This window comes from Aspergillus chevalieri, chromosome 3 (genome assembly GCF_016861735.1).
Source record: "Aspergillus chevalieri M1 DNA, chromosome 3, nearly complete sequence".
NCBI lineage: Eukaryota > Fungi > Ascomycota > Eurotiomycetes > Eurotiales > Aspergillaceae > Aspergillus > Aspergillus chevalieri.
Window position 1 is genome coordinate 478,953 of NC_057364.1, and position 10,367 is coordinate 489,319.

Sequence of the window (10,367 nt, forward strand, 5' to 3'; positions counted from 1 at the left end):
TATCAGCTTGATCCCTGCTCAGATTACAGTTGAGGCCACCCGACCGCAGACCTCAGCCCACCCTTTAAGTGGGGCTCTTGGCACATGTGACCTCAAATATAAAGGCTCAGCCCACCCTGGCCTTACCGCACTATGTAACATACCTTACACATCTTTCGTATAACTAGTTCTCATCATGGAAACGATCAATGTTTATGATTACCTTGAGAATGATCATACATTGATCAATGATCTTATTGATCTTAATCTTGATTCATCTACTGCACCGGATTCTATCTTTGAGACCAGTTTATATGATGAACAAAACGAGCAGATTTTACATGATCGGAATACTGCAAGACACGATGTTACTCCGCCAAATCAGGTACAAATATATATATCTATGTGATGTGCACACAGTTTTACTAGTTACTAACTAGTTTATGCAGATGCCACCAGTCACTGTCCTAAGCCATGGAGCCCGGAATCCAATGACAGCTGCTAAAGTTGAATATATTGATTTTCTGCCTGACTATCCAGCCTCAGATCCCAATGGTTATGCATATATCATCAATACACGTGCTCTACATCCTGACGTTGTTGGAAAAGCATTGACATCAGTAAGATAGAACTAGTTTACCGCCAATATCTAGTTACTAACTAGCTTAGTTTCAATACTCTCATCGGGGTGTCGGTTCAAGCCGTGAAACATACTCAACTTTTCTAAGATGTCAAGTCAAGAGATATGCTCTTCAATGTACTGGAGTTAGAAGATGTGAATATCTTTCTCCAGAATTACAAGGATTGAGTCATACGCATGCTACAGAGTCAATATTTGAACATATGAGAGACCTTCATGCTCAATTGATTCAGAGGGACACTTCTATGGAGGAGCGACGGTCGCGGAGGCATGCCAACTACTTTACTATTAATTTCTAGGACTAATTACTGACTAGCTCACTCGCAGTGTTTTTCGTGCCATTCAAAAACGGTTTGCAGTTAACAATGGATGTTCCTTTCCACAGCCAGGTTGTCGTCCTATATTTGGGCGATTCAGCCCAGTGAGTTACTAAATTCCGAAATGGTGAACTAGATACTAACTAGTTAAGGATATTGCTGGAGTTTGCCATCCATTTATCACGTGTGTTAATCGCCTTTCAGCAGATAATAAGACTCTGCACTTCTTTTTAAATCTGAGCTCATCATCTGTGTCTTATGATATCCCTCTCCTACAGAGTCTCTTTGAATCAGAGAGTCCAATTCTAGATAATGAATTATGTGGTGTCATTGAACAGAAAACAAGCCGCCGTCCAACGTGTGGCAAGTATTTAAACTAATTATCCATGGAACTAGATGCTAACTAGTTATGATAGGTGTATCTCATCCCCAAGGCCCAGGAAAAATGACAACGATGGGCTGTAAGGTCTCTTTTAGGATTCTTATTCCATTGGATCTAGATGAGTGTTCATATGCTGTCTTTCTATCTACTGGCACTCATTCCCATCCTCCCCCGCCCCCAAGCAAGCCACCACAAATTATCTTAGATGAGATCCTTGACTTGATGAAGCGCATGCGAAATCCAGATCTCACACTGAGTAAGTATTAACTACTTCATTCTCAAGACTAGTTACTAACTAGTTTATCAGGCACTTTCCTCCGCAGCCCACAGCTGAAGGAATTTTGTCAGAAGTACGATGGAAAAGAACTCTCTCAGATCCATTACAGCTTTGTAAATCGAGACAAGCTTTCAGCTCTTACTACTAAGATAAGAGCTCTTCTATTTCCTCAGGGAAGAGACTTTAATGGGGTAGTCTTTGAGCATCAACGGAATGTAAAATATCAGGTAGCGTTGGATGAACCAGTGAAGGACTTGTTCTATACTAACCAGTTTAGACCTATGTACGACGAATATTTGCAGAAAATGATTGTATTATGATAATATGTGGATTTGATCAACAGATTCAATTTCTGGCCTCTCTATCAAGCTTTGAGGTGGACATGTCCTATAAGAGAGTCAAGGGAGCCTTTAATGAGGTGATATTTGCAACATTTCTTCCTGATCATAACAAGGGTAAGCTCTTGATATTAGAACTAGTTCCAGAACTAGGTGCTAACTAGTTTAGTCTTCACACTGCTCCGGGTGTTTATCAATCAGGAGACTGCTGAAAGTTATAGACTTTTATTCCAGCAAGTGTTCTCTCTCGTTTCTGAAGTATGTGGAAGACCAGTAAAGTTCCATTATTTACACAACAGTGGGATAAAGGCTGTTGTGGTTGATATGGATGCAAAACAGATGTCTGGTGAGTGATAGTCCAGTTATTTTATGATTAGTTCCTAACTAGTTCTCAGGTCTTGGCCATTACCTTCAATCTCTAGATCCATTATGTCGACCGTGGACATGGCAGCTAAAAAATATTATTATTTTTTGTCATGTCCACTTCAAACGAACAATCACTAGGCTATTGGGATCAGATAGAGATTTAGGATCTGAAGAACTGTATCATTCTCCCTGGTTCAGAATGAAAAGTCTTCTATCTTGTGAGAGTGAAGATGACTATTATCATTTGATTGCACTTCTACAAGGTAAGTGGAGAACCAGTCATTGACTTAACCAGTTCCTCACTAGTTCTGCAGATAATGAGAGCCCGGAGATCGTTCAGTGGGCTGAGCATAAAAAACACCCTGTTATTGCAGCTGGTCTAAATAAGGCTTGTTCCTTGATGAATCCTACCTTTTTTGAGTCTACAAGGAATATTACAAATGCTGTTGAGCAGAGTCATTACAAGTCATACTGGATGGGTGTATACGATTCTTTGCTTGGTGCCACATTGGGGTATGTTTACTAGTTCCTAACTAGTTCTGAGTCATTCTAACAAATCTAGATCTTTCACCATTGATCAGCGTGATATTGACCAGTACAATGCCAGAGTGGCCTTTGGAATCTATCACAATTCCAGAGATAATAGCCTAGAGACCCGATATTACAATCATTTGGGCAATGACAGTATGCAACTAGTTTCCTAAACTAGTTTTGGAGAACTAGTTTACTAACTTCTATACAGATACACGAAAAAGAAAACAAGCAAATCATTCAGATTCTCAACAGTCAGACATAGAAGATGATATTCTATTTCAGTCCAGCTCCTCTGGCTTTATACCTGCGAGAAGAAGAGGTAGCTCTCATTCTTCTAGAGGTCGGGGTTCAAGGTCACCATCTGTGGTATCCTTAAGATCAAGGTATGTTAAGGACCAGTTCAGAACTAGTTCCATACTCATACAAAATAACAAGACGATCTGTCAATTCCCCATCCGCAAGATCATCATTTCATGCACAGTATGTCATCTCCAAGAGCTAGTTCACAACTAGTCCATGCATTAACTAGTTCCTCAGGACACCAAATCTGCAACAGACTGCAATGGCTAATATTCAATTTCAATATCAAAATCAACAACAAGAGAGAGATCTGGAATATGATAGAGAACGGGTAAGGTTACTGGAAAGGCAATTAGAGCTCGAGGAACGACTTCAGGCTATACGAGGGAGAACTAGTTCCTATTATTAACTAGTTCTGGTCATTTACTAGTTCCATTTGATCTTTTGCGTACAGCATAGAAACAAGATTAACAATTTTTCAATCTTCATCATCACTTTTATCAGACGCCTCTTCTTGAGAGGACTCTTCCTGGTCACCACTATTAAAAAGTGCAAAGTGCTGACACTTATTATACTTGCAGCACACTGGTAGAACTAGTTAGTCAGTAGTTCAGGATCAGTAGATAATCATTACTTACACTTAGCCTTGCCTGCATCCTTGCAACTCTCACAAGGGACCATATGGCCCATGCGGCGGACCAGACGTCTCATCTCAGTCATATGGACCTAGAACTAGTTAGTAACGAGTTCTCATAGAGAAGGAGAACTAGTTCTCATACATCACCATCACGGCGGCGTGGAAGAGGGGGAAGGGCAGGGGCAGACTGTTTGGCGTCAAATTTCTCGATAACCGCCTTATAGAATTCTGGAACCAGTTAGTAACTACTGACTAGTTTCTGAATTAGGACTTAGTCAACTTACTGACTGCTGCAGACTCTGCCTCTTGGTCAGGGCGCCCACCACTTTCACCATCCAACAAGTCATAGGTATGGGTATGCTTCGTCCGAATATGCTTCTTGAGATTGTTGAGGGAGACAAACTTGGTCTGGTTCAATTCATTCCATCAGAAACTAGTTATTAACTAGTAGCAGTAAACTAGTTCTCACCACATTTTCGCATCCTTCAGCACGGCAGTAGACCTCCCCAACAAACGGCACCAAGTAACCCTTAGACTAGAACGCGGAACTAGTTATTAACTAGTTTTACTGCCTGAACTGCATTCGTATTTTTACCGTAACCTCAAATTCCGGTAGATCCAGCTTCTCCTTGCCTAGCTCAACGTATCGCTTGTATGCCTCCTAAAAATGCCCAAATGTTAGTTTGATTCCAACCAAACAATTAGTTCCGATTGAAATCTAGGTTCCAAACTGGATCATAACTTTAACGCACATTCGCCTTCACTCTCGCCATTCTGGATTGTCGGATTTGTAGAGCTTAGAGAAGTAGTAATTAGACAGACAGAGAAATAGAGAGAAAAAATAGAGAGAAGTAAAGAAGTAGGGGGAATAGTAAAAGAAACGTGAGAAAGATATAGAATTAGATTTTCGTAAGGTATTGAAAAACCTCTGCCCACCTTCGTGGGCCAGGGTGGCCTCATATCACGTGAATTGCTAGAGGGTGGGCTGAGGTCTACGGTCGGGTGGGCTTAACTGTATTCACATCCCTGCTTTTCCTGCATTTCTTTCTTCCTTTCTTGTCCAATGATTCTGCCTTGTCTCCCCGCATTCTCACGTGAGATTGATGTGTTGGTGTCTGTAACATTACCTCCCCCTCTTTCAGGCTTTCGTCCTCGAAAGTTATAAAGCTGCGGTATCTTTCAGGTAAGCGCTGGAATGTCGTCGATTTCTTTTCCTAATGTTGTGACTCATCATGCCAGTGTCGAATGAAATTCGTAAACGGAACAGGCTCCTCCAGTATCGTTCTATCCTTGATAACGGTTTAATCGTCGATAACCCTTGTGAGCATTGCTTTCAAACCGGCAGATCCTGCGTCATGGATTCAAAGAACAAGAATTGTGCTGAATGTACCCGTCGTGGTCGCAAATGTCAAAAACAATTTCATAGTGAACGTGAGTGGGATTCTCTTCATCGAGACCAGGAGAAGCTGGCTTTTGATCTTGAAGAAGCCCAGCGTCTCTGGTTGGAGCATTCCCAAAAGATGCAAGAGGCGATGTCAAAAATTATTCGCCTTCAAAAACAACAGAGGTTTCTTAAGGAACGTGGTGGTCGCATGTTGGAACATGATTCCAAACTTATGGAGCAGTTGGATGAGGAGGATCCTCTAAGTGCTGAGGATCTCCAAGAGCTTGAGCGTCTTGCTGATGAAGAAGAGGCTGCTCGTCTTGCTGCAGTGTCAAACAATCCTAGTTTGACTCAGATGATGAATTCCCCTTCCTTCTGGGAGAACTTTGATTCTGCTGTTGCTGGTGGTATTCCTTCACCAACTGGTGACAACCCGTCAAGTTCGCGATAGGTTCCCATGTGTTTTCTGAGGTATCATATCCTTCCCATTTAACCAGATAAAATGGTCGTCCGTTAACTTGCTTGTAATCCAGAATTCGTTCAACTTCATATTCATCATCATCGCTTTCGATTTCAATGTTTTCAGCGATTGTGGCGTTCTTTGGTGCTGGTTCCAATAGCGAGATGTGAAATACTGGATGTATGCGCTTCATTGATTTCGGTAGCTTCAAGCGATAATTCACTGGTCCTGTTTTTTCTTCAATGGTGAAAGGTCCAATCTTCTGGTGATCGAGCTTTTGACTTGGTCGTTTCGTTTTGATATTTCTGCGGAGCAGGAATACTTTCTCCCCCCTCTTCAAGGTAGGTCCCTCTCCATGGTGCTTGTCGTAATATATAGCCGCTCGTAGGTTCATGAAATCGATGTCTCTTGACAGTTGGTGGTGTAAGTTTTTCAGCTTTTGGACCGTCTCATTTGCCGCTTCTGATGTGGACTCTTGTGGTCGTGGCTTTTCATATAGCACTGGGTGGTATCCATAATTGGCGTAAAATGGCGTTACTTTGAGTGTTGAGTGCTCTGCATTGTTGTATGCAAACTGTGCCATGGGTAGGAATTTAACCCAATCATCTTGTTCATAGTTGATGTAGTGCCGTAGGTATTGCTCAATCGTTTGGTTGGTTCGTTCAGTTTGACCATTTGCTTGTGGGTGGTAGGCTGTGGTGAGTCGGTGTTCTATACCCATCAAGTTCGTGAGTGTCGTCCAGAATTTTGAAGTGAACAGTTTGTCTCTGTCTGAGGTGATCTTCTGAGGCATTCCGTGGTTGGTGATGACATGCTTCAGGAATATCTGTGCCATATCTGCTGCGGTCATGGTTCCTTTGGCTGGCACCAAATGAATATATTTGGTCATTCGATCTGTGATGACTGTGATCGAGTCATATCCTTGTGATGTCGGTAACTGTGTGATGAAGTCGATGGTAACCCATTCCCATGGATGTGTTGGAGCATCCGGGGATTGCATTTTCCCATAGGGTTGATGTCTTGCTGCCTTATCTCGAATGCAAGTTTCACAGTTCTTCACATATTCTTGAACAACTTTTCGCGTGTTTGGGAAGTAGTAGTTTCTCATGATTTGTTCAGCTGTTTTCTCTGTTCCCAAATGTCCGTGGAGTGGAGTGTCATGGTGCATGCTGATGATCTCATTTCTCATGCTTTTTGGCACATAGATGAGATTGTGCAAGTACACTAATCCATTGTTATCTGTGGTCAATTTGTCGTTTTCTGCTGAGTTTTCAATCATATCCTGGATCATTTTATCTTTTTGTGTTTCTTCGACAATTTTCTTTTCCAAAGGTTTGTTCGAGGTATGCATGGTTGCTGCTAACACCTGGTGGTTGTAGCTGATGGTTCCGTCTTCGTTGGTTTTCAATATCGCTGGATTGATCGTTCGGTCTTTGATCTCATAGTCCGGTCGTCGACTGAGTGCGTCTGCTTGTCCATTCTCATTTCCTTTGCAGTGGATGATCTTGAAGTCGTATTGCGATAGTACTTCAGCCCATCTGGCCTGTCTTCGGGTCAACTCTTTGGTTGTTGTGAAGAAGGTCAGATTCTTGTGATCTGTTTTCACAAGTACAGTGTGTTGTGCTCCTTCCAAATAAACTCTCCAAGTCTTGAATGCTACCACTATGGCTAGCAGTTCCTTGTCATGGATGTCATAGTTCAACTCCGCTTGAACTAGTTTTCGTGAGTGGAATGCAACGGCTCGTGGTTTTCCATCTGGTCCTGGTTGAGTCATCCTCATACCAATGGCATAGTCTGATGCGTCGGTTTCAATTGTGGTTTCCTTTTCTGGGTCGAACTGCACAAGTGCTGGTGCAGATACAATTTTTTTCTTTGGCTTGTTGAAACGCTTGTCGTTGTTCTGGTCCCCATTGAAACTCTTGTCCCTTTTTCAACAATTTGAACAGTGGTGTCATGAATTGTGAGTAGTCCTTCAAGAATCGTCGGTAGTAGTTCACAAGTCCTGTAAACTGCTGAACTTCCTTGGTGTTCTTCAGCTCTGGCCAATCCAAGATTGCTTGAACTTTGTTCTTATCCATCTGGATTCCCTCTGTAGTGATCCAGTGTCCTAAGAACTCGGTTTCCTGAACATGGAATTCGCACTTCTTCAACTTCAATCGTAGCTTCGCTTCCTCAAGTTTTTGCAGTACTTTTTTGACATGCTGCACATGTTCTTCGAAGGTGCTGGAGAAGACCAAGATGTCATCAAGGTAGACTATCACGAAGATGTCGAGATATACTCCAAGTACATCATAGATGAATCGTTGGAATGATGCTGGTGCGTTGGTAAGCCCAAATGGCATGACCAAATATTCATAATGTCCATATTTCGTTCTGATGGTCGTTTTCCATTCTTCTCCTCTGGCAATTCGTAGTCGATTGTAGGCGTCCACAAGGTCAAATTTGGTAAACCATTTTGCTCCTCTAATTCGGTCTTGCATTTCATCAACTCGTGGTAATGGGTGTCGATCTTTGATGGTGATGGCGTTGAGTGGTCGGTAATCTGCACATAGCTGTAGACTTCCATCTTTTTTCGGTACAAATAGGACTCCGTGCCCCGCTGGTGATGTTGATGGTCTGATGAATCCTTTTGCCAATTGTTCTTCAATATATTCCCGTAGTATTTTCGATTCTCGTTCTGACATCGGGTAAATCTTCTTGCATGTCGGTGTCTTCCCTTCCATAAGGGGTATGCGATGGTCGTGTGGTCCGTGGTCTGGTAGTTCAGGTTGTTCGGGCTGCTTGAACAAGTGCTGAAACTCGATATACTCCTGTGGAATCTGTGGTTCCTGAGTCGTTGCTGCTAGCTCCTTATGGTCAATCCATTCCCATGAGCCTAGCTCTGAGTCTGATGCTTCTTGGTTGCTATCAACTCTTTCTGAGCGATATTCCTCAATCGGCGCTGATCTCTTGGATATATCCTCGTCCATCAAGTATTCGCAATACTTCTGGGTCGTGTCCGGTGCCCATCCGGGTAAATTCATCAGCCAATGTCGTTCTGAGGCCCTGGTGGCTGCTAAAACAATATTCGTCGCTGTGTCATTCGTTTCTCTGTTATTCATTCTCAACCCACCTCTCGGTTGCTTCACGTATCTACCAGGTCTCCTGCCTGTAGATCGTGGTGAGGTCCCGGCCTCCCGTTGACTCGGTCCTTTCATTGTTCTTGGGCAATCGCAATTTGCAAAGTTCATTTGTCCAGTTTTCCAGTTGATTTCCGGGTTGTGATTCCTGAGCCATGGAATCCCCAACACTATATCGTATTGTCCCAGCGGTGTCACGTCGAAATTGATCCTTTCTTCATGATCCGCTACAGCCATAGGGACAAATCCCGATTCGACCGTCAGGTGACTTCCCAAATTCTCACCATTCAGTCCTGAGATAGGCTCTGGCTGCGCCTTCTCAATTCCTAAGATCCCCAATTGTCGCTGGAATCTAGGATCCATGTAATTTCCAGTAGCTCCTGAGTCAACCATCACTCTGGCTAGTTGATTGAGAACTGGTGTCGTAAATTTCAAGTGGTATCCCCGTTGTGTCGCTGATAGGCTCGCTTGCCATCTTGGTTGCCGTAGACGTCGTGGACTTGGGTAATAATCCTTGATCTCAAAATGAACTATGCAGTCATCTTCATAACATGCAGTCCAGTGCATACTTGAATGCTCTGGATGCAGTAGATATCCTCTGCATGCACAGTTCCAATCCCAACAAGGACAGCTGTCGTTGTATTTCCTAGGTCGTTCTGGAAAATAATGCGCCATTTTCTTTCGATCATAGTGTTCTCCACATGCGTGGCTATAACACACAATCCAAGGTAATTGGTTATGCTTTGGGTGCTCTCGGTAGTGCACACAATCACACCAATCGTACTTGCATGAGCTGTGGATGGGGCCTCGTAGTCGTTTGGTGGTGATGTCTCGTAAGTATCCCCATAATTCTCCATTGTTCTGTCCACAGTAATGGCACGTGTATGGGTGCTGGTCGCATTTCCGTAGGTGTTCGTCCCAAGTTTCGTTCGTTCGTTCCCAACATTTCAAGTTCTGATGTAGGCAGTATGTATTCAATTCATTGAATAGTTCCTTCAATCCTTTAGAGAGCCTCTTGGGGTTCTCCTGAAGTGAAATAACAACATCATCAATGAAGTACGCGGCAACGTCGGTATTCGTTTCTTCGTCGGCTTTTCGTTGTTCCGTATATCGCTTGGACCATAGCTGTTGCTTCGAGATAGGGCTATACACACTGGACTTCGTGTATCCCTCATTATCTTCTGCCAGAATCTGTTCTTCATGTTCTTCATTTTCGGGAGTTGCGTTCTGAGGTGTCTCCGGTATCTCATGGAGTTCCTCCACGTTGGGATCGTGGCCATTCCACTGAGTACCGTACTCTTCGTCAAGGAAATCATTAACTGGCCAATCTTGGTTGGGCAGTTCGCCGAGTGATTTCTCATGAACTGGCTCATTGATGGCTTTTTCGGACCCATCCGTCCTTATATGGGCTTTGTCGCTTCCGCTGTCGGATCCCACCATCCGTTCATTGGGCCAATATTCTTCTTCGCTTGAACTCATGATCTCATCAATTTCCTCTGTCGTGAGGGTCGTTTGTTCTTCCATCAACCTCCTCAATGGGCTCAGGTTGGGTACAATCATAGTTCTGGGTCTCCATGGTCCTCCATGCTCATCCGAAGCCTCTTGCATGTGCCGTCCAGAATCATTCGTTGCTC

At 43.3% G+C, this 10,367-nt stretch overlaps 3 protein-coding genes across 3 annotated transcripts; 2 read left to right on the plus strand and 1 right to left on the minus strand.

The window, feature by feature from the left end:
- Positions 1-175: 175 nt before the first annotated feature.
- Positions 176-3,542, plus strand: ACHE_30176S (uncharacterized protein; the record flags this gene model as incomplete). The annotated part of the gene is made up of 15 exons (XM_043276766.1): positions 176-364; positions 429-599; positions 649-887; positions 947-1,040; positions 1,089-1,299; positions 1,353-1,574; positions 1,626-1,822; positions 1,873-2,050; positions 2,103-2,279; positions 2,329-2,562; positions 2,614-2,812; positions 2,862-2,983; positions 3,042-3,216; positions 3,269-3,313; positions 3,371-3,542. 15 exons carry the CDS (start codon positions 176-178, stop codon positions 3,540-3,542), a joined length of 2,625 nt encoding a protein of 874 aa, XP_043134711.1.
- Positions 3,543-3,611: 69 nt separating this feature from the next.
- ACHE_30177A (uncharacterized protein) lies at positions 3,612-4,543 on the minus strand (the record flags this gene model as incomplete). Its single annotated transcript, XM_043276767.1, has 7 exons — positions 3,612-3,718; positions 3,772-3,859; positions 3,913-3,998; positions 4,055-4,178; positions 4,240-4,305; positions 4,366-4,431; positions 4,523-4,543. 7 exons carry the CDS (start codon positions 4,541-4,543, stop codon positions 3,612-3,614), a joined length of 558 nt encoding a protein of 185 aa, XP_043134712.1.
- Positions 4,544-5,125: 582 nt separating this feature from the next.
- On the plus strand, positions 5,126-5,605 carry ACHE_30178S (uncharacterized protein; the record flags this gene model as incomplete). The annotated part of the gene is made up of 1 exon (XM_043276768.1): positions 5,126-5,605. One exon carries the CDS (start codon positions 5,126-5,128, stop codon positions 5,603-5,605), a length of 480 nt encoding a protein of 159 aa, XP_043134713.1.
- Between the last annotated feature and the right edge of the window lie 4,762 nt (positions 5,606-10,367).